Source organism: Archocentrus centrarchus, chromosome 13, assembly GCF_007364275.1.
Source record: "Archocentrus centrarchus isolate MPI-CPG fArcCen1 chromosome 13, fArcCen1, whole genome shotgun sequence".
Lineage (NCBI taxonomy): Eukaryota > Metazoa > Chordata > Actinopteri > Cichliformes > Cichlidae > Archocentrus > Archocentrus centrarchus.
This window is the reverse complement of record NC_044358.1, coordinates 14,222,475-14,245,588: the sequence shown is the minus strand read 5'-3', so window position 1 is coordinate 14,245,588 and position 23,114 is coordinate 14,222,475. Positions and strand designations below refer to the sequence as shown.

At 44.3% G+C, this 23,114-nt stretch overlaps 2 protein-coding genes across 10 annotated transcripts in view; both read left to right on the top strand.

Annotated features, from left to right (window-relative positions):
• aplp2 (amyloid beta (A4) precursor-like protein 2) overlaps positions 1 to 10,701 on the top strand; it is a 49,096-nt gene extending 38,395 nt beyond the window's left edge. For 2 of the 9 annotated variants that reach the window (XM_030745092.1, XM_030745084.1), the window contains 9 exons: positions 121 to 279; positions 1,058 to 1,186; positions 3,275 to 3,374; positions 3,976 to 4,149; positions 4,842 to 4,877; positions 6,103 to 6,185; positions 7,154 to 7,231; positions 8,440 to 8,595; positions 9,105 to 10,701. In XM_030745092.1, coding sequence (XP_030600952.1) covers positions 121 to 279; positions 1,058 to 1,186; positions 3,275 to 3,374; positions 3,976 to 4,149; positions 4,842 to 4,877; positions 6,103 to 6,185; positions 7,154 to 7,231; positions 8,440 to 8,595; positions 9,105 to 9,206 — 1,017 coding nt within the window. In that variant the 3' untranslated portion in view covers positions 9,207 to 10,701. The remainder of the gene's footprint in view (positions 1 to 120; positions 280 to 1,057; positions 1,187 to 3,274; positions 3,375 to 3,975; positions 4,150 to 4,841; positions 4,878 to 6,102; positions 6,186 to 7,153; positions 7,232 to 8,439; positions 8,596 to 9,104) is intronic. The other 7 variants (XM_030745085.1, XM_030745087.1, XM_030745086.1 and 4 more) reach the window with 7 other exon arrangements.
• Positions 10,702 to 12,043: 1,342 nt separating this feature from the next.
• Positions 12,044 to 22,014, top strand: st14a (ST14 transmembrane serine protease matriptase a). The gene is made up of 21 exons (XM_030745304.1): positions 12,044 to 12,062; positions 12,198 to 12,303; positions 12,471 to 12,612; positions 14,269 to 14,428; positions 14,937 to 15,067; positions 15,157 to 15,227; positions 15,409 to 15,572; positions 15,668 to 15,703; positions 15,998 to 16,232; positions 17,304 to 17,443; positions 17,541 to 17,644; positions 17,719 to 17,828; positions 17,915 to 18,054; positions 18,137 to 18,241; positions 18,336 to 18,440; positions 18,517 to 18,633; positions 18,792 to 18,908; positions 19,060 to 19,243; positions 19,696 to 19,967; positions 20,184 to 20,320; positions 21,171 to 22,014. The coding sequence occupies exons 3-21, from the start codon at positions 12,574 to 12,576 to the stop codon at positions 21,327 to 21,329; spliced, it is 2,526 nt and encodes an 841-aa protein (XP_030601164.1). The 5' UTR covers positions 12,044 to 12,062; positions 12,198 to 12,303; positions 12,471 to 12,573; the 3' UTR covers positions 21,330 to 22,014.
• Positions 22,015 to 23,114: the final 1,100 nt, after the last annotated feature.

The window sequence follows — 23,114 nt, the reverse complement described above, 5'->3', positions numbered from 1 at the left end:
GACGAGCCTGGAAGGCGACATAAGTGAAACTGAGACTTTTGTTTTTCTGTTAATAGAAACTGAAAGAGCGCCATACAGCCGAGTGCAGATACACATGTAAGATGTTGAACTTGTTTATAGCACTTCCAAGGTATGGTGGAGTCCCTGGAGGAGGAAGCAGCCAGTGAGAAGCAACAGCTGGTGGAGACTCACCTCGCCCGGGTGGAGGCCATGCTGAATGACCGGCGCCGTCTGGCTCTGGAGAACTACCTTGCCGCCCTGCAGGCTGACCCCCCCAGGGTAAATGGCACACACCTGCCTCTCAAAGCATCATGTACATCCTCACCTTTCTCCATCTGTTCGTTTCTTCTCTCATCCACAGTCGATTTGAAAACGAACGCACACGCATGTTTCTGTCGGAGCGCATTTTAATACCCGTATCCTGTCAAAAGACCCTCTGCCAGCCTACAATGAGGAGAATGGATTCCTGCGCCCATAAAAACACATCCGCAAATCCCCCATCAGCACAAAGTCAAGCACATCTGAACCCACAGCTGTAATCCTTGTGTTGTGCTATTTTTATTTCCTTTTATCTAATAGTGTTTTGATGCTTTTGCCAGCACACAGTTTGGCAAAAAGGTGCCGGCCGCCTTCTAGCCACCAAAAAGGGAATTGGTTAAATATCTTTATTTGGTCTCATTTCAAGTTTCAGGACGCTGCCAGATTTAAAAACAGCTTTTGTTGCACCTCCAGAGTTGTAATGATCTGCAGCGTTTCTCTGCAGGGGCTGCAGAAGATTTCATGTTCGGTCTAACACGTCGTGTTTAAAGGATGAAGATCGGCGTCTTAAACTGGAATCTGAAAAATGCAGCAGAATAAATATCGGTCATTACTTTCTCTTTTAGAAAGGACAACAACCAAACTATATCCCGTCACAAATGAAATTGCCGTCATGTCACTCACTCTCTCACGAAACAGGAATATTTGGTCATTAAACCGTCCGTATTGCACAGAAATGGTTATGAGGCCATATTGTTCCATCCAGCACAGCTAACCACCCCGCCCGATCTCCCCGCAGCCCCACCGCATCCTGCAAGCCCTGAGAAGGTACGTGCGTGCCGAGAACAAGGACCGCCAGCACACCATCCGCCACTACCAGCACGTTCTGGCCGTCGATCCCGAGAAGGCCGCGCAGATGAAGTCACAGGTCAGTGGGTTTTCCTGAGAATCATGACTAATACCTGATGCCGGGGCCCACAGGTACCGACATAAAATCCCCACATTATGGAAACTTGATCCAGGAAATGTTTATCTTTTTTTTTAATTCTAGAATTAATTGGATTAATGTTTTGCATTTATATAGTTCAGTTTTCTTAATTGGTCCCTGCAGCTAGTTTTGACATTGAAGATGTAACGTATTAGACTGTCAATAAATGTGAGAGCTCATGCCGAGCTGATGTGAGATCACACACTCCCGTTCCTGCTCAGACAGGGCAGGGATAATGATGTCTCAGCCTGCTCCTTTCTGCCCTGTTTGTAAGTGTGTAGGAGGTAGAAAGAGTGTGTGCTCCTCTCAGCTGAAGCCCAGGAGGAGTGAGTAGGCTTGTCTGATGGAGGGAGGGCGAGTGCTTCATTCACTTAAGCCTCAGCCGAAGATTAACATTGCGCAGGTCTTGTGTAATGCTGGACTCTGAGCGGCTGCACGGGGATTTGGCTGGAAGCTCCTCTATTAGATGTACCCGCCTGTGTGTGTCAGTGCCCTTCAACACCATTTATAGTTATCCTCCACATTACTGATCACACAGCAGATGGATGAAACAACATAGTAAAGAGGAGGGGAAAAATCTCGTATTAGGATAAATATTTGGATCTGGCAGATGGTGAACCTCTGTGCTCAGTGAGGAGAAACTGATCTATGCTGTGCCGTGTGATGTTTGTTTGCCAAGCCCAGATCTTCTGTCACCCTAGACTCGTTCTCAGCTTCAGCCTCACCTGTCCGACTCTGCTGAGGATGCTCGATGCATCCAAATAACATTTTCCAACACGGGGACACGTATTGGTCTTAACGAGGATTGCTTCAAAGCCGCGGACAGGAAGGTGCCACTGTGGCTGCAGAGCCCCTTTAATGGGGAAAGGAGCATTATCGCCATCTGTTGCTGGCTCTGGTGCACTGCAGCCACATGCTGGAAGATTAAAACCGTCAATCATCAAAGTGAGAAATAAATACGGCTTACCTGCCAAGAGCTGGTCAGCTTTTTATTTCCTGCCAAACATTCTGGCAGCAAGAATATTGAAATATTTTTCCTCTCTAAACATGATGTTGTTTATAGAAATAGTGATAGCAACTGGAAATGTTTCTGGATACACAACAGTTTTATTTTTTCCATCAAACAACTTTCATTCCTGCAGCACTGAGATGGTGGTGATCACTGAGGCTGACGGGCTGCAGATCCTGTCAGAGCCGCTCGCGGCTTCGAGGCTGATTTGAATATTACATGTGGCAACTTGTTTTATGTTTGCAAGTCAGCTGGCTGTGAACGGGTCTGGATCCGTCTCAGGAAAGATGCACTCTTCCAGAAAGCTGCTGTTTCTGTCGCAGCTCTGCTTCAGTCTGTGCGCAGGAGCAGCGCTCTGATGAGTTTATTAATATTCTGGTCAGAGAACAGAGAGCTGTTTGTACTCTATAATGGTTCATTCAGTATGGGGAGAATCTAAAGTCTGTTTCAGTCACACCGATTAATAGAAAAACCATGTTGTGTTTGTTTTTAGTGGAAACAACACAAAATCAAAGTTTAGCACGTGTAGCTGTAACTTTGTCTCCTCTCTGTGGTCATTATTCTCCCTTTGGTATGATCGTGCCTCCCTTTTCCTCACATGATGATGATGATGATGATGTCACTGCTCGAGCAGCTTCTCTGTGAAAATCTGCAAACATGAAAATGCTGTTTGGGTTCAAAGGTTAACCAGAGGCACTAAGGACGGATTTTCTAGGATACGTTTTTTTTTTGGTTACACTAATAGTTGGTAATTCTTTCTGTTATTAATGTTACAGTAATTGAAATAAGGCTGTAAAATTAGCCATTTAAACTCATTTGTCATGATCCAGAAATATAATCCTCCTTCTCCTTCCTTTAATGGATTTTTTGCTTTCCTATAAAATTATAAATGGAATGAAATTATGTTTCTTAAATGGGAGGAAACATTTTTTCCGGCACTGATGGGGAGCGGTTTCACTGGAAATAAACAGAAGGATATTTTTGTCACGTGTCACCCTGTGTGTTTTTGCCAACGCCAGGTGATGACCCACCTGCGAGTGATCGAGGAGAGGATGAACCAGAGCCTGTCTCTGCTCTATAAAGTACCGTACGTGGCCGAAGAGATTCAGGATGAAATCGGTGAGTCGTGTTCGGTGAAAGTTCCCGGGCAGCTGGGAGGATTGTGGGTAATAAAAATGAAGTGAGATGAAAACAGCAGTGGAAATGTGCCAGACAGAAGTCAATACAGATAGATGGGAGGTTTTATCATTGCAGTTATTTAAGGCAGAGAAAAGGTTGAATTGTGGTGGAAAATTTCATACATGCATGCAGCTGTGTATCCGGCCTCCACTCACAACCCCTCATTTTTCCAATTAGACCTGTTGGGATGCAGTCATCTCCAGTGGTACAGTGTCCACTCATTAAAATGTTTTCTTGTGTCTCCTCAGCTCCGTTAAAGGAGTACAGTGATGCAGCACGTTACAGTGACAGAACTGGGTCACAGCTTTCACCATGCAGCATTCTGTTGGAAGCTGCGCAGATTTGCACATAAAAATAGCCCTCAGAAAAATAATCATTGGTAGTTAGCAGAAGTGGGAACAGATGCTTCTTGCAGCAGTTTTGGCTGTTGGGAAAAGTAAGCTAAGGATTATCGATGAAGCTCGTTTTAGAAACTGCTGCCATGTCGCCGGCTTTCAGGTGTGAGCGTGTACCTGCTCCCTTACTCTGTCCTTCTCTGCAGATGAGCTGCTCCAGGAGCAGAAAGCTGACATGGACCAGTTCCTGTCGTCCATCTCCGAATCACAGCCAGATGTCACCGTGTCATCAGAGGAGAGCGTGGAGGTCCCGCTGCCTGAGGGCAAAGCCTACCGGCCCATCCAGGTCACGTCCTTGGGGTCCCGTCCGGATCCAGAGGGTGAGAATCTCCGGCCTCAGGCGCAGTCACGAGCAGCATCGTGAACACAACACTGTGGCTGTGTGAGAACAATAGGCCTTAAGTCTTTCTAAAGGGCAGTGGTGACAAAGCATGGCACAGCTGTTGTACAGTTTCTGTGTTTTGAGCCGTGCAAACGTGCTGTGGAGTCCGTGGCTCAGACTTATCTGTGCCAGCATGTTTCCCTCTGGCTCAGCCATCAACACAGAACTGCTAAGATTTTTTAAAAAGTCACAAAGCCTCAGGGTCTGCTGCTGAGCTTCAGCCAAAAGAAGGAGAAAGAAACAAGCAGTTATGGTCGTATTCTTTTTTTTTTTTTTACATTTGTGCCAAGCAAACGATTGAACCCTCACAGAGAGAAACACGATGGATGGAGTGCTTCCAGCAAGAAGGAAGGCAAATTACAAGTAAAGCCCCAAGCAACATTTAATATAGCAGCCAACAGCCCAGAGGCCTTAGACAGAGCGAGCCAGCTCTAAAACGGCTCTTTCTGCAGTTTAGTTATCGGTAACGTTTCTGTTTGGACTCTACCCTGCTGAACTCTTCCTGATCAGTTAACACAGCTTGATAATCCTGCCGTTTCTCTTCTGTTCTCTTCTTACCTGAGTTTTTTTTCTCTTCTCTCCTCCCCCTTTCTGACCTCCTTTTTTCTGTTGCTCATTTCAAATGCCAAGGCGATCTATCAGACTCCCCACGTGCCTTCAAGAAAGGTTGGTGCCTGTGTTGCATCTTGTTTTTCTGCCCCCGCTCATCTCCCGAGCCATACCCATCTACTCTTTTATTCCACTCTCCTGCTTCCTTTTGGTATTCTTTCCATTTATGTTTGATCAGAAACCATCTGGTTGTTTATTTCCTACTTTTTTTGTTTGATCTCAGCTACTTTTTGTGCTTCCTGTCATACTAGGATTATCACCTCATGCTAAATAGCACATTGAGTGGCTTCTAAGTCAGGCAGCGCTAGGTCACAGACCCCCCCCCCCCCCCCCCCCCCCCCCCCCCCTCCTCCAGAGAGGCTCTTGTGTGTTCATCCTGTCCTCAGTGCATTTGTCAGAGCACCTTAATTATTTCACCTCCCACACGCTCATTTCCCACATCAGAGTCCCTCTTCCTGACAGGAGTTGTGCGACGCGCTCGTTTGTCCTCTAAGAGCACAATCAGGAATGTGGTTTTTCCTAATGTGGACTTAACCTGTAAACACAAAGATACCTGGATCTCAAATCAGTTATTAAAAAAACATTTTGACCAGGTGAACGTTTGGCACAGTTTATTGATAAATGACTTCAATGATGATTTTTCTAATAGGCAAACTGTTTGAGGACTGATCAGATCTGTGCATATAATGGTCCCATTGTTCTCATGGAGGCCACGCCCATGGTGCTGTGTGTGCACAGCGTGCAGTATAATCTGATAACCTGCCCTGTCAGTCTGCGGCGTCACTTCTGCTGAGTGAGGCTCATAAATGTGATGATTTTTCCAGTTTTTTCATCTTGCAGAAGGTGACAAACCGATGCTGAACTTTGCCCTCACTACCTTTCCTCTGATGTGTCTGTCCCCATCATGAAACTATCTGCGTGACATGCAAGTGCAGTGACACAGTGATGTGAAGGATGCAAAATGCCAGGGTACTCACAGTCACTGAGTGGGTCTCATTTAGTGAGTCACTGCATGTTTACAGAGAAATCTCAGATAAATGCAGAGCAGCAGTCGGAGAGGGCCTCTGCAGAAGGTCAGCGTCACGCTCACAGTGCTCACACTGTGCTGCATGGAAGAAAGGTCTTTGTTGTCACCAGTGAACTAAGGAGGCTGATGCAATGGGTGCAAGTGTAATAGCCTGATATTTGTGTGCAGCTATCCTCCACCAGTACTGCCATCGCTGTTTGCTTGTTTGCTTGCGGTGTCCTGCTGTTATTGACGGTGCTCCTTCACCTCCTCCAGGGTCCGCCATGTCTGGCTTAGACGGTTTAATTGGTGCTGAGGAGAGAATCATCAACAGCAAACCAAAGGTCAGCGAGAATGTGGTAAGAGCTCTGTTGTCAGTTTGTGCTTGTATTTGTGCATCAGAGCATATTTAACTTTCTGACTTGAGAGAAGCCTTGTTAAAGCAAAGCACCGGAGGATTTAAATATCCTTACAGCAAGCATAGCTCGATACAATTGTGCCGATGAGCCAAATTAACGAGTACGCATCGCGGCTCTCTTAAGTTCAGCATTTAATGAGTCGGATTATTCCGGTAACTATGTTGCCATAGTTACAGCTAACTAACACCGAGCTGTTTGCGTGCCTGTGTTTGGCTCCTGCCGGTGACCCTCATTCAGATCCACTCTGTCCAGCAGTCATTGCATGGTTACTTTCCTTTGCCAAACTCAGCAGTGTTCCTCATGGATTTTCAAATTATGCTTGGCAGCGTGCGTTTGCCGTGTTTCGCATGCTAATCCAACATCAACTGCAAAGCTGTGTATTTGTGTGTGTCTGTGTTAACGTGAGTCTTGCAGGTTTTTGGAGTGCATGCATGTGTCTTTTTGGGAATGCTTGTTTTTTTTTTTTAAGGCGGAGCCATCTGAAGTTAAAAATGTGCAAGTGTTGGTTTGTCGTGATGCTCTGTGACAAACACACTCTGGACTGCTCTGATTCAGTTTCTGCCTCCTGAACACACCCGCTCCACTCACAGCGCTCATTCTTCAGATTGGGGCTCTCGGTAATGAGAGGCCGACAGTCTGCTTAGAGAGACTTGTTAACTGTGTGCCTAGAAGAAAGTCTGTTGTTGATGTTTGCAACCCCCCCTCCCTCTCTCCTTCCAGTGCGAACAAGACCGCTCCAAATGCATCATCACCCAAACACAGATAATCCTCAACAGTTTACTGCGTTGCACATTCACACCCTCTCACTCTCCCCCGCCTCTCTCTTTCTGTCTCTATCGTGCACGATGTCCGATCTCACGCACACACTGTGGTGAGTGTAACCTGGGCTCCCCTGTCTGTGTTGACAGGTGATTGATGAGTCACTGGATGTTAAAGAAGTGGTTTACAGTGCAGAGAGAGTCAGCGTTATGCATGATGATGAGCTGGTGAGTACAGCGGCACCCTCCAAAGGGCTCTGTGGGGAACTGTAGTTATCAGTAGCGGGGAGAAGCTGAACGAAGGAGGGAGTGTGGGAGTGTGCAAAGACACCAGTTCTGCAGCTGATGATTGTGTAAATAAAAAGAAACTAAAAACAACAACAACGACCCGTAAACCCCTCACGTTATCAGTGTAAACAGTATTTTGTTCAGGCTCGTATGTTTTGGTTATTTCTGCATGGGTGCATGCTTGTTATGTGAATGTATTTGAATGTACACAGTGAAAATCTCAATTCATATGATGAATGTAAATCCACACAAACTGGGTGTGCTCAGTTTATGTGTGAGAATGAGCAGTGCCCCCCCCCCCTCCTCCCAGTGGCTGTCCACATATGATTAGTTTGTGTCATATGTGTCAGGTTACATCGTGAAGACGAGCGTAGGCGACTGTGGTTGTGTGCGTATAAGATATCACACAGTCCTCCACACAGAGCCGGGCATGCGTGTGTGCACACGAGTCAGTCACGTCCTAACGAACAAAGACCGATGTCCCCTCTGTGGCTTCAGGAGCTCGCACCTTTGCAGTCCATTTATTTTCTCATTTAAAGCAACTCTGAGGAAGGCTGCTCTCTGAAAATGATTTTTCTAATTTATGTTTAATTTAATTCCAGTTCCCTCTTGTTAATAATTTACTGTCTTATGTTTTTAGAAAGGAATCTTACATACATCGGCCTAAGCTCTGATTGTACAGCTTTCCATTATGACTACTGATCATGATAACAAATTACCCCTCATATCAAAGTTGCTATGGATCCCATTTTATTGATTTAGGGGAGGACGACCTACAAAACTCACCCAAAAACCAACCACTGCAAACAGCTGAGCGCCGGCAGTAGTGCCTGAGGAATCTCTGCAGCTTCAGAGCTGCTTCCAGATGCTGTGCTCACATTCACGTGTCCACGCGTTATATTATAGAAGCAGCAGCTAGCACAAGATGCCCCCGTACCCTAAATGTAATAATGTTATGATCACTGGTCATAATGAAAATAAGATTCAGTAAGTCAGGAAACGCTCCACTTTAAAGCTTTATCTAAAAATGCCATAAAGAGCTGTACGTATATGAACAGGAAATAACTTTACTGTGTGGTCTGCTGTGTTTGCATGCATGGTGTCCTCACTGCTCTCTCCGTCTTCCCCTGAATCGCTCTCCCTGTTAGGAGTCCTACCGCCCTCTGGGAGAAGACTTCAGCTTCGGGAGCAGTGCACTGATTGGCTTGCTGGTGATCGCAGTGGCCATAGCAACTGTGATTGTGATCAGTCTGGTGCTGTTGAGGAAAAGGCAATACGGCACCATCAGTCACGGCATTGTGGAGGTAAGCCGCCTGTTATTTGGAGCAGCGTGTGGAGACTGTGGGCACATGACCGCTCAGTAATGGACTGTGGTCCTTCTTATTCCAAGCATTTCAGTATTTCAGTAAGGAGAGATCACTGAATATGATTTATTAATAAGAAACACAGAGTCCTGACCTCAGCCTGGTAGAACACCTCTGGGATGGATTAGAGCAGAGACTGTGAGCCAGGCCTTCTCTCCAACATCAGTGTCTGACCTCACAGATGTGCTTCTGGAAGAACGGTCAGAAATTCCCATAAACACTCCTAAACCTGTGAAAAGACTTCCCAGAAGAGCTGAAGCTGTTATAGCTGCAGAGGTGTTACTCAGGTTCATGTGTGTGTGAAGGCAGAGGAGTGAATATTTCTGGCTGTACAGTGTATGAGTTGTAAATTAATTTAGCCAAATTAGATTATTGCTCCCTGCAGCATTTATGAATGGCACATGCAGCATGAAGAGTTATTATATGCTGAGATCTTGTCTGTCTTGCAGGTTGACCCCATGCTGACACCAGAGGAACGACACCTGAGCAAGATGCAGAACCACGGCTACGAAAATCCCACCTACAAATACCTGGAGCAGATGCAGATCTAACCGGAGCCTACAAGGGGGCGCTGTGGAGTCTGATAAGAGGACGGCAGCAGAGGGGGAACATACTACTGACCAACATGATGCTATTGTTAAAATCATTTGCATACATCCAAACTCCATTTACTGGTTTGTTCAAAACAATCCTTCAGTAATGCTACTACTTCTACTACTGCTACTATTGTACTATAGAGCTCTTTTTGATCATGTTTCTTTTTAAAGGTGATGTATCTGCCAGTTTGCTTAATGGAAAATGTGATTCTGCAGATTTATCTCTCTCAGATCAAGATGTATAACATTTCTTCAGACATTTCTTTATTTTTATTATTTTTCTTTTTTTGAAATGCAAATCATATTAAATGTCATTGTTTTTGAGTAGCCATCATTAAAACGCTAACTGGACACAATGCTTTTGTTTCCCATCATGCAAAGTGTCATTGGTGCCGTTTCTGATGGTATTCTCAAAAATAATTGATGTTTTGTTCTTTTTCCTCTCGATAGATTGCTTGTATATGAAGGTTCTTTGTACCAATTAAAATGTTTTAGTGAAACAACAACTGAGAAAAAGATGAAATCAGGAATTATTTACTTTCTGTTCTTTGTTATGATAACAAAATACTGTATACATATACAATTGAAATATATATAAGAATAGATGTTTTTATTCCACCTTTTTTTCCCAGGGTAGAGGTTATGAGTTGGTTTAGGGTGCTTAGCTTGGTGGTCATGAATGTTTGCAGGCACACAATAAGAAAGCTTCGGGGAAGGTGTGCACAGGCCCCCCAGCTCAAACACATCACACACAACCTCCAGACCCCTTAATAAGTGAATGTGATGATATTCCACACAGATATTTTGTCAGTAGGGAAACTATAAATCAGTAGATTAAAAAATGACTTATTGACATGTGCTACATAGTTGAATGTATTATGGAAGCTATTTTCCAAGCTATGTATCTCACAGGTTCCCTTTAGGCTTTAATTCTGATGTAGTGTCACATAAACTGTGACATGCCACAAACAGACTTTTTTGGGTTATTTTTTAAGGGGGGGGGGGGTTATTAAGTTTTGCACACACTATCTGAAGCAAAAACACTATAAGTCGGGCTACCTTAAAAACATGAATTTGGTTCATTCACGTTCAAGCTGGCTTTGCCGGTCATAAAGAGCAGTATGACAGATGAAGGCAGGGCTGGTCCAGAGGCACAAACGGCACCGTACACCGCAGTGCGCATTATTGTGCATTATTAAACAATAATTTGGATCGGTAACAAAATTGTTGCTGTGATTTTATTGGAATCTATAACAAATTTTGGGATTTGGGCAGCGGGGAACCGTTGGGCCGGCCCTGCATCAAAGCCGCCCGAGGACCGTTTGCAGCTGGAGGGCTGTGCAGGCAGACAGAGACACACAGAAAGTCGAGACTTGGAGAACTGGTTTCTGAAAAAAAAAAAAAAAAAAAAAAAGCAACTCGTGTATTTTTACGCTTAGACACAAACAAGTAAACTGAATCCTAGAATCCTCTTTTCTCTCTCTTTATCTTAGTATTGTCTTTGTATGCCTGTATAGTTGATGTTGCAATCATGGCTTTTTTCCAGAGGATTCCATGTGGTGTGCATTGTTCTTATATGAAATGATATGATATATATATTTGAGTTTGTTTTCTTGTTTTCTATTTTCGGTTCCTCTTCCTGTGACAGTATCTCTGTATGTGACTGTCTCACTATGCACCCAAACAGCTTCAATCTTGTAACTGCCTGCTTGACTGTGGGAGGGGACTGGGGACTAATATGCATATTAGTGATTTAAAACATTTTGATCGACACCAATGGAAACAGATTTATGGTTACAAGGGGGATACACATCAATAAACTCACAACTTACATACGGGTGTCTTCTTTTTTGGTGAGTGGATGGGCAGACTGGGTGCTTCTGTAGTGGGTGTGCTAGTTCAGAATGGTTCAGAGGTCTAGATGTTGCGGTCGCAATGATTCAGCTCGGTGTTTATGGGCTGGGATGAGCTTGCTGATGACCACTTATCAATGTTTACTCCAGCATGACACATCATCAGTTGTGTATCCCCGCCTCCTTGGGTGTTCCAGCCATTTACCACAATACACCTGCTTGCTGGGGCAGGCCCACCACAGGCTGATCAGACCTGGGTGCGCGTCACCTGGAGTGGTCCTTTAGCTCCCCACGCTGTCTCCTTTCCTCTCAGCCACAGCCAGTGGCTGCTTGTGTATGTATGGCTGGGTGGGATGTGGAAAATGGACCCACGATGCAGGACTCGGAAGAGCAGATAAACTCAGACAGTAGCTTTGGCACTGAGAGCTCACAAAAACACAATTGAACTGTAGCAGAAACAGGAGGTCAACTACACACCAGGAGACACGCAGCCGTGAGGGAGAACTGAGTGAACAATCAGGGAAACAAACAACCTTAATACGGGGAGGCAAGCACATGAGAGCACCAATGGAGGAACTAACCAGCCACGTGATAAATAATCCTGGAAACAGAGGACACTGAACACCAGCAAATATATTTTACTAACTGAATAAATAGTGCTGCCCGCTCGTATCATTCCGCCGGTGTTCGGCGGGTTAATACTGCGTGAGTCGGCTGAAGTGGAAAATAATGATATTGGTCTCATTAATGTCGCGCGTGCTTGTTTCAGTTTGATCCATGTCGCTTTTGATTAAACAGAAACGCGTGTTTCACTGTAAGAGAAACACGCGGGTTTCAGCTGATGTGAGTCATCAGTTTCGCAGTGCTGTGACACTGAAAACTAAATTGTTCGTCAGTTCCCGGAACTGGACAGAGCAGTTCACCTGAATGAACACCGGAAGCCCCACCTCGTAAACAGGTGAGCGCTTTCCTTCACGGTGAATTCACTAAAACGCTCCATTCGAAGTGATAAAAAACAGACTCCTCACACAGGCTTTATTCAAATCTAATGACTTCATGTTATTTTACTTCACATTCTTTCACGGGTGGCAAGTAAACAGGAAGTGGTTACAGGTGTGTGGGGGGGTGGAGTCACGTCTGCACAGAAACCTGCTGCTCCCGGAAAAAGTTTCTGTGTCGTCTCGTCTGTTGTCACACAGGTAGGCGACCTACGCTCGTCAGGGAGACCTTTGCGGCCCCCTCAGAGGATCTTCTTTTTTAAACACAAGAAGACATTTTTCTTCTTTGGTCTTTAAACTTTTTAAATCGTCGAACTCGTTGAAAAACACATTTTTAAAAAGTCATCTCTCGGCGACACGGCCTGCAGGTTCACCTCGGAATTGAGCCTTTAGGCGCGCCACTGAAGAAGAGGAGCGGCAGGAGGAGGAGGAGAAGTTCAGAAGTCTGACGTCGTTCTTATTTGGTCCGTGATGGATTACATGAGCAGCGGGATGCGGTACATCCCATCGGTAAGGCGCTTGTTTCTGTGTGCTGAGTGTTGATGAGATATTTGACACCGCCGCTGATTTCAGCCTAATCTTGGATACCGGCGGCACAGGAAGTGACCTGTAAGTGAAACACGGTGACACAGGTGGGGGGGGGGGGGGGGGTAACCTTTACTCAACATATTTGTGAGACAAAGTGAAAGGCCTCTCGTGTTTGAATCACACACACAGCTGATGGCAGTTTGTGGACTCCGTCAGTAACACAAACACACACGCTTAGAAGCAACTTTCATTTTGATGTTCTGACTGGATCATGTGTCAGCAGGTGAGTCAGCTGTTCCACTCATTATTTCCAAGTGTCAGCGTTCCACTCATTTCAGACTGCAACATCATCATCATTATTATTAGTAGTAGTAGTAGAAGAAAATTTGTAATCAGCATCTACACAGTGATTCATGTACACAAAGTCACAAAGTACATCTGTTTATTGAGACTCTGACAAGCCAGCCAAATGTTTGTATATTTGTAGTATTCTAATACAGTAATACCCATGTACTGTACTACTTAATTCTTAAATGCAATCAGTGTCATAATAAGCAGAAATGAAGATGACAAGAAAAAGTAAAAAATAATAGGAATTAAAGAGAAAAACTATATTAACTCTGCATATGTGCCTCCTATCTGCAGTAAATAAGACCTGAACCTGTAAAACTATCAAACCTACTCAAAGCTTTAGATCAAATGTTTTCATAAAGTAACTCGTGCACACCATTTTGAGGAGTTTGGACATTAAAACAGTCATGAACCTGCACAGGCTTCATCACTGCAGGTCCTCAGGAAGCAGGCAGCTATCCCGAGGCTGCTGCCCGAATTCCTCCATCTTCCTCCACCCTGTTGCAACATGTTTGCTGCGGTCCTTCTCCTTCATACACTAAAATCTACTCCAGATTGCTCCACACAGACAGTGTGGTGCATAAATACAAGGTGTTGTAATGGGGAAAATGCTTGTATTAATCTAGAGCTTTTATTTATTTCCCTTAGATTTCTGGTTTGTAACTCTTTAAAGGTCTTGAGCAGTGAGTAATGGTCGTGTCACACAGAAGGAAACTGAAGCATGAACACTTCAGTTAGCTTTGAATGATTTTAGTGTAAAGGCTGCTCTTTAGGAATAAGCAGTGTGCCAAAATATTACATTTTGATACTTGAGTCATAACTTAATAATAAACATTGCAGTGGTTTATAATAAAAAGCTGTAGATGCAGGTCAAACGTGCACACTGCAAAGCTTTTATGGTCTGAGGTGCACTTACAGAAACATGTTGTTGTTGGCTCCCAGCAGGTTTGACAGGATTTTACAGAAACCTTTGTACCCCCCCCAGCTCACCTCTCAGTCTCATCTAGTGTAACCACAGAGTGTGAGTCACAGCGTGAAGTTTCATTAAACAAATCTCTTTCTGCTTCTTCCACATGAACAATGTATTTTAATAGAAAACAGTTCTAGCAGATTTCAGTGTTTCACACACAGAATATCGGTCACCAAAGACGAGGACATTCCTGACATCGGTGTGCTGCCGTCGCTTATCTTCACCTTCATCTGTTTCCTGTCTTAAAGAAACAAAGTGAAAACACGTACAGTCTCAGCCGACCATGTTCAGCTTTCACATAACTGTCTGTCTTCTAGGACAAAGAATGGGATAACGATGTCCAGTTCCTGCCAGCAGCAGACAGCAATAAGCTTGAGAAGAAAAGGCGTCCAGGGAAATTTGGGGCTGTGATCGCTGTGGTGGTCCTTGCCGTTGTTATAGCTCTTGTGATCGGAGTGCTGGTCTGGCATTTCCACTGTAAGTACGTCTCTGTTTAACAGGTAAATGTACTGCGCGCTGAGCGACAGACAAACGATGAATGAATGACAAAGAAAATAAAATTTACAACCTGCACGAGGTTGGGAGCTAAAGTGCAAGTGACTAAATCCTTCCTGTATTTGTGGCATGTGTGACTCACTCTGCACGTCTCTAATAGGTGGAATTTGGTGCATCAAACTTCATTGAGATCTGATAAGCTCTGAGATTTCTTGTTATTAAACAAATAATAACAAACAAAACGACTTCTTTGTTCACCTGCTGTTTTCTTTAAGTTTCTTCTTATTAAAAAGCCATAAGCACACATGATTTTGGTAAGTCAGAAACCGGCGAGTTTGAGCAGAAATCCTCCTCATTCTGTTGGTTTGCACAGACCGCTTTAAAGGCAGCGACATGAAACAACCGCGGGAGCTGTAGAAAACAGGCAGAGTGTTTGTTGTGCAGTCAGAGTATGTCGTTCAAATTCGGTCTTGCTTTTGTTGTCCTGAAGTCCGGAAAGATATGCGGGTCAAGAGGATGTACAGCGGCTCCATGCGCATCACCAACCGGGCGTTTGATGACGTCTACGAGAACTCCACCAGTCCCGAGTTCAAGGCACTGGCAAAGCAGGTGATTTCACAGGTAAGCATGCCATCACCTCGTCTTCACCTGTCGTTTGTGTCAGCTCTTGTATATTTTCTTATTTGTCTGTCTCTTTAATCTATTTACAGCTTAAAATCATCTATTCCAATAGTTCTCAGCTGTCAAAATACTACCGTGATTCTACCATTCAGGCTTTCAGGTATGAAGGAGGAAATTTTACACCTTCATCGTTACTCATATTACATTTGTCTGAAGCTTTGAACGTGGTAACACTGTGTGTGTGTGTGTGTGTGTGTGTGTGTGTGTGTGTGTGTGTGTGTGTGTGTGTGTGTGTGTGTGTGTGTGTGTGTAGCTGCTAACCCTTCTGTCATTGCTCTCAGTGAGGGCAGCATTATTGCCTACTACCTGTCTGAGTTCAGCGTCCCCGTGGGCCAAGAAGCAGCTGTCGACAATGCGATGTCCTCAGTGGAGACACTGGTGAAAAAACAGCGCGCTCTGCAAAGCTCTGGTGATGGTTTAACCCTTGATGATGTGGTCACTTCAGGTACAGTCAGAGTAACCGCTGTCATTTGTTTGTTGCGTGTTCTGTGTGGTGTCCTTACCTTAGCTGTGTCTGTGTGCTCTGCTTCGTCTTCACAGCCCTGGATGATCGCATGAGTTCACCATCATTTCGCAGTAAGTGTTCAGCTCGTTTTTAACGTTTCACCACAAGAACCTGCAACAAATCCTTTGCATACACAGAAACACGCACACCTCAGCTCACAGTTAGCAGGGCAATGACTTCATTTATGATTGTCTGCCACAGAGATGAGTCGAAACAAAAGGCTGTTTGTTTGCACACAGAAATTATTTGTGTTTCATTTCCATCAGAAAATGGCAGACAGTGGTCATAATTAGTAATGTAGCTACATTTCATTTGCATCATTAGTGATAGTAGTCTGTGTGTTTGTAAATGTGTTTCTCCCTCAGGAAACCTGCACTTTTCAGAGCATACCAAGGCCAATTTAATAAGACACATCCAGTCACCTGGTTTCCCCAACAAGCCGTATCCCCGCAACAGCTTAATCAAGTGGCAGCTGAGAGCCGACCCCGGCCACGTGCTCAAGCTTGACTTTGGTACGTTTGATCTGGAATCGAGCTGCAAGAGTGACTTCGTCAAAATCTACGACTCCCTGGTGCCCATTGAGAGCCTACTTATGGTAGAGTGAGTTAACCCTTAAAACATCTATCTTAAGCTTCCTCCAGATAAAAGGCTTTGCTGCATCTGCTGTTATTATTATTATTATTAACATATACTGACACCAGTTTAGTGCATGTTCGCCCTTTGCAGCTAACTAAAAGTTCACACAGATGAAAATGAGCTTGTTTATCCACATCCACAACATAATCCTGCTCCCATTGAAGGGATCCAACACAGTGTGAAAGTACAGTTGATGCTTTTATTAAAATTCATCTTCGGTCCTTTTTGACTTTTTCAGCTTCTCTGCAGAGAAAATCAGACCGGGTGGGTTTAAGAATCACTTTAGTTTTTATCACCACATCCTCACAGACCAAATAACTCAGTTTGATGTTTCCAGTTCGTGTGAGACTCGATGATTTCATTCATAAAACAGCTTCAAAGCATCACCAGCAGTCACACACGGTTCACTCAGTTCACTGCTTGCTGAAAGTTTGGAGGACTTTATCTTATTCAAACACGCAGCTTCTCATGAAACTGTGTGTAATGGTGCCGTTTGTGTTGGTTAAACGTTACGTTAGACTGAAGGCAAAATGGAACTGTTCCCTCTAAACCAGTAAAACCATTAAAACCACATGCAGAGAGAAAGCTAACAGCTCTCTGCACAGAGTGATGGGTGGTTCTCCTCCCCTGCAGGCAGAGGTGCTGCAGTCATGCAGTTAAAGGTTTAGTAAATACTGTGAGTTAATGCACTGTTACTATTTTCATTTTGCTACAGGCAGAATGAGAATAGTAACAGTGTAACATTGTACATTACCATTGTACTTTTTTTTTTTTTTTTTTTTGCTGTTACATTGAAAGAAAAACTAAGTGTGCATTAAAATGTGAAGAAATCCGGTTCAATATCTTTCTGCTGCAGGTGTAATTTTTTTTTTCTCTAAAATCTCTGACCCCCCCCCCCCCACTGGAAGGAAGGCGGGGGGTGTCTGTCCTTAAACTCAGCACATGCCAAAGCAAATATGACGCACTGTGTGAAAATCAGGATTTTCAATCTCAGGTGTGCTCAGAGGTGTGATGGTTTCTCTTTGCTCTCCACAGGCTGTGTGGGAAACATTTACCCAATAACCGACTGGGCTTTCTGTCCTCTGGCAACGTCATGCTGGTGACGATGGCCACTCACAACAGCTCCTTCCCCGGTTTCAGAGCAGCAGTGTCTCAAATTAAACAAGGAAGTAAAGGTAGGGGCTAAAGTTTGGCTGAGCTCACTGCAGCATTTTTAAGCAACAACATGAATAATGTTTAATATTTGTGCTGATTCATCTTTTTGTTGAACAGCTATAACATGTGGTGGGAAGATGACAAGTGAAAAAGGCAGCTTCACTTCTCCCAATTTCCCAAATTACTACCCTCCCAAAACGACGTGCGATTGGTCAATTGAGGTGAGCCATCAGGTCCTTACCCATGTTTCTGCTGTCCACGGCATCCTCACGCAGTTTTTACTCTTCTGTTTCAGGTCCCTGCAGGTAAAGGAGTGAAGCTGACATTCACAAAGTTCCTCCTGGCTGAGCCGGGGAATGAAAACATGGACTGCAACAAAGACTACGTGATGGTCAACGGAAAGAAGTGAGTCCATGTTTGTGCTGTTTTTTTTTTTAAAGGGTGGTGTCGTAACAGAGCAGGCCCATCATCGTTGTATGTTTCATTTTCAGATTGTGTGGAGATAAGCTCGACAAGTCACAACAGACAGAGACCAGCAACACCAACTCGATGACTGTGGTGTTTTCTTCTGATAAGTCTCGTGTGGACCGAGGCTTCTCTGCAGAGTACGAGGCCATTGATGTCCAGAATCGTAAGCAGCTCTCTTTCTTTCCAATAATGAGGCTTTCTTGGCGTTAGGACAGCGTTTCTCATGCTAACCCTGCCGCCCGCAGCCTGTCCGCAGAAGTTCCAGTGCAGGAACAGTAACTGCATTAAATCGGAGCTAAGATGTGATGGCTGGAATGACTGTGGAGACATGAGTGATGAGCAGGACTGCAGTAAGTACCACGCACTCATGATTTTTTCTTTTTTTTTAATTACTTTTACAAGTTGATTTGTAGCATTTTAATTGTGTTTTTCGCTCCCCTGCAGACTGCAGCGCGGACATCATCGGCTGTAAAAATGGGCTGTGTAAGCCCATGTTCTGGAAATGTGATGGCATCGACGACTGTGGAGACAACACAGATGAGCTGAACTGTAAGGCCTGTTAGCCCTGACGTGTTTTATATGAGCAGTGGGACTGTTTCCACATGCCTGCTGCTTTTTGTTTTAGGTGGGTGTAAATCTGCAGAAGTTACCTGTAAGAATGGCAAATGTGTTTCTGAGAAGATGCGCTGTGACGGCAGTGATGACTGTGGGGACGGATCAGATGAAGTCAACTGTGCAAGAGGTGAGACCAGTTTTTCCTGATGTGTTCCCGACTTTTTCTGTCTAATCTTTATAATTAGCCACTCGAATCCAGCGGTTCTGTCTTAAACTTGAGCCAGACTACATGATAAACTACGCTCAGCCTGGGATCTGATTGTTCTCCTCACCATCTCTCCTCAGACACCATCTGCACAGATCTTACGTACAAATGTAAAAACAATAAATGCATCAGTAAAGTGAATCCCGAATGTGACGGGGTGAAGGACTGTGAAGATAACTCTGATGAGGAGAACTGCGGTATGTCACAAAAATCAATCAAATTTAAACTTGTCGTTCTTCTTCGTCTGTGCTGCTTTAAGTTGCTTAACAAAGCAGGTGGAGAGCTCCACCCGATTCACAACAAGCTGCAGCGTGCCGGCCCGTCGCTGATGGTTTGTTTTCCTTGCAGACTGTGGGAAGCGCGCGGGGAAGGCCTCGCGTATTGTAGGCGGCCAGGATGCAGAAGTAGGGGAGTTTCCTTGGCAGATCAGCCTCCATGTCAAAAAGCACAGTCACGTATGCGGCGCCTCCCTCATCAGTCCAAACTGGCTGGTCACTGCTGCCCACTGTGTGCAAGATGAGGGCTCTCTAAAGTAACTTCTTTACTTTTGTCCCTCTGTGACAGTATTTCATGTGAAAACTATGGCCTCATGTTCCCTCCGTGGACAGTGAGCTCTGTTTGTCTTTGTTGTTCAGATGTTCTAATCCACATGAATGAAAACCGAGTTGGAGAACATTATTTTAGAGGTGTCATTAGACAAAGTTATGTTCTCCTTTTTCCAGGCTTTAAGTACTGTTACACAGAGTAAAGTGTATTTATACACAGAGTATAATAAAATTGTATTGTAATGTAGTCAGTGTGATATTTAAGCAGTAATTTTATTTATCACAGGCACTCTACAGTAAACCGGCCTCAGAAAACTGGGCCTAAAACATATTTTATAGATCTGAATGTGACCCTTGTTCCAAATAATCTGCAGTTAGTTAACTGTTGTTTGAGACTGTGGATAAAATGAGTGATCCGTTTTGTTGTGTGCATCCTCAGACTCTCCCAGGCCGGCGCTTGGGAAATTTACCTCGGCCTTCACAGGCAGAACCAGTTAGGAAGCCCTGCCGAGAAGAGGAACCTAAAGCAGATCATCCCTCACCCCAACTACAACTCATTCACTTTTGACAATGACATTGCCCTGATGCAGCTGGACAGTCCTGTCAGCTACACTGACTACATAAGGCCCATCTGCTTGCCTTCTCCCCAACACGACTTTCCGGTTGGCGAGGGTGTGACGATCACTGGGTGGGGAGCCACTCGAGAAGGAGGTGAGGAAACAACTCGTTGGTTTAAGGAATATTTGTAGAATATTAGTTTCAATAATGATTCTTTTGTTTCTGGTCCATACGCTGACCGGCCAGTGGAAACTATACTTTGGGATTACTGCGAATTTAGCACTTGTAATACAACCGGCTTCAAACTTGTTAAGATTTCCAGCTTTCTGAAGAGCGGCATGACCTCCTATTTGTGTGGCTTTGTTTCAGGATCTGCTGCAACCGTGCTGCAAAAGGCTTCGGTCCGGATCATAAACCAGACAGTGTGTAACAACTTGATGGGGGGGCAGCTCACCTCTCGGATGTTTTGTGCCGGTGTTCTGAGCGGTGGAGTCGATGCTTGTCAGGTAGTTTCTTCTTCCTTCTTTTTTCTTTGTTTTACTCTGATTGATCTTTTTTGTTAGTTTTTAAGTTTACAGTATGTGCACACCTGCATCCCCTGAATTTTGAAGTAAAGATAAGTAAATAAGTCAAAAACTGCAGTTAAGGGGAACCGATCTCGTCCCACCCTGTGGAGAGACGACGTCCAGAGAAGCTCTATGACCAAAATCACAAAGAGGAAATAAAACATCAGCTTTGTGTGGCAGATGCATCATGCAGACGGAGCTCAGCTTGGACCTCGGGATACTTTTCCTACGTCAACCTGAAGATCTTCAGTGAACAAATTCAGGAAATACAGGCTGAATCTTTTATAATGAACCTCACAGCTCCTGACACAAGAAATGGAGGCCATAAACATCCAAGACAGCCTAAAATGTTTCAGAACTCACTCAAAAAATATGCAATACCTGCTGAAGTGTTGCCACTGTTGAATTTGAGATTCATTTTAATGTCTATCACTGCACAAAAACATCCGTGATACCTTTCAGCATGTTGTTTAATACAGGTGGTCTAAGAGGTAACTGATGTGTTCTCAGAATCGAGTCTGTGATGGGAGAACATGTCCGATTGGATAGTATAGAGTGGTTTACGCTGGGGTCACCTCAGACTGTGATTCCCTTTTTATTCCTGCTGCAGGTTTTAAACAGCACTTTCTCAGGGCCGTCACATCCTTTGCACCCAATTGCAGTTATGCTGTTTAATCAATCTGCAAATTGGAGAATTACATAATTACGTTACATAAATCTAAAAGTGTAGAGGAGAGGGAGGCGAGCCCCACACCAGGTTTACATGTGTTCCTGTGTTTCTCTGCTGTAGGGAGACTCTGGAGGGCCTCTGAGCAGTCCTTCGGGCTCTCGTGCCTTCCTGGCCGGAGTGGTCAGTTGGGGTGACGGCTGCGCGCGCAGAAACAAACCAGGCATCTACACGAGAGTCACCAAATTCCGTGCCTGGATCAAGGAAAATACAGGAGTGTAGTTCACGTGCTGGAATGAGGCCAGCGGCACGGACAGAAGCGAGGCGCGAGGAGGAGCGCTGCAGCGTGGATTGTTGCTTCAAACTCTGCTGTGACGGTCCACGAGGTGGCTTTAACTCCCAGTTGTAGCTGAAGTGAAAAACATACTTTTAAGAGCAGTTACAACAAAATTTAGATCCACTGTGATTCTGTGAGAATGGGATTATGAAATGTTTTTGAATGTAAATACGTGTTTTATTTTTGTGCATTTTTATCATGTTTGAATGGAGGATAATGTTATTTGCTGTACAATAGATTCCAGGTGTGATTGTTACACGGGTACATGCTTTAAGAATTTCCCAACACAGTTTTTAGTTTTTGTATTTTTCCCTGCTGAGTCTTAGATTGAAAGTGGCATCGAGCTCCTTCCATCGTACCTCCCGTGGATCGGCATCGTCTCTCAAACATGTTTTCTCCCTTTCTGCCACCGATGCCGTTTCATTTGAACAGAATTGCTTTTCTCTGAGCACAAAATGGTAAATCTCTGGTTCGTTTAGAATTTTCTGTCCCACTGAAGTTAATGTGACCTCGCTTCAATCCATCCACCCATCTACCACAATATTAAGTCAGCACAGTTAAATTGTCTTTAAATATTTGTAAATGTGTATTTTACTGCAAATATTTTTTAAATAAAATATTTCTAATCTAACCTCTAGCACAAGCCTTCACCTACTTTTTTCTTTTAAGGCACTCACTCTGCATCTAATTTATCTACTAAACTAAAAATGAAAACTGGTGGTTTGAAGAAAAAAAAAAAAGTTGGGGTTAATGACTCTAATCCACACCATCTGACGTTCTAGTGGCTGGTCCCCACGTTCACCTGACCTAAAGTTAAGAGAACACCTCTGTCTGTCCAGGCTGCACCTGTCCAGGAGCTCAGTGATGCTATGGTCCAGATCTGGGAGCAGGTCCCCCAGGACACCACCCATCATCTCATTAGGAGCCCCCTGCATATTGGTTTTGTTTTTTTCATGATATATATATTTTTTTTAACTCCACAAGGCAAGGTTAGCTTCTCATCAGTGATCATGATTGACTTGAACTGGTAGTTTCTCTTTGCTGGCCTTAAAAGGATTTATTCGACAGCATTCATCAAATTCACCAATACTCAGAAAATGTCAAAGTCCAAGGAACTCAGTGAAGATCTAAGAAGGATTTTAGATTTAAACAAGGTGGGGAGATCTGATGGAGCCATTTCTAGTTTCAGGATCATCAGTTCACACAACTGTCAGTACAAGTTATTTGGACGTGTTGCCACTTTTGCAAAGTCTGAAAAAAGACTCAAACTGTCACCCTCAGAAAAGGGGAAATTGGTTAGGATGTTCAGGAGCAGCCCAGGAACCACCGAGGCTCAAGCCTGCCACGAACTGGAAACCGCTGGAACACCAACATCATGTCCACAGTGAAGCCAGACTTACATCACCATGGACTGAGAGGATGCCAACCAAGAAAGAAGCCTCTGCTCCAAAACTGACACCTTCAAACTCGACAGAAATTTGCAGCTGTCCACACGGACACTTCGCCTCAAACCAGCAATCAGCAGGACAGTGATGCAAACACACATCAGAACTGGTTTTGGAAGCCATAAAGCAGTTAACATTAAGCTTCTGCAAGAGTGTTCAGATCTCGAGCCAGAAGCTTATTGATGCCTACCAAACGCATCTAGCCAAGGTGCAACTTGCTCAAGGACATTTATCAAAATATTAGTGGGGGTGAATGTATGTATGTACTCTGTGTGGATTAGAGAA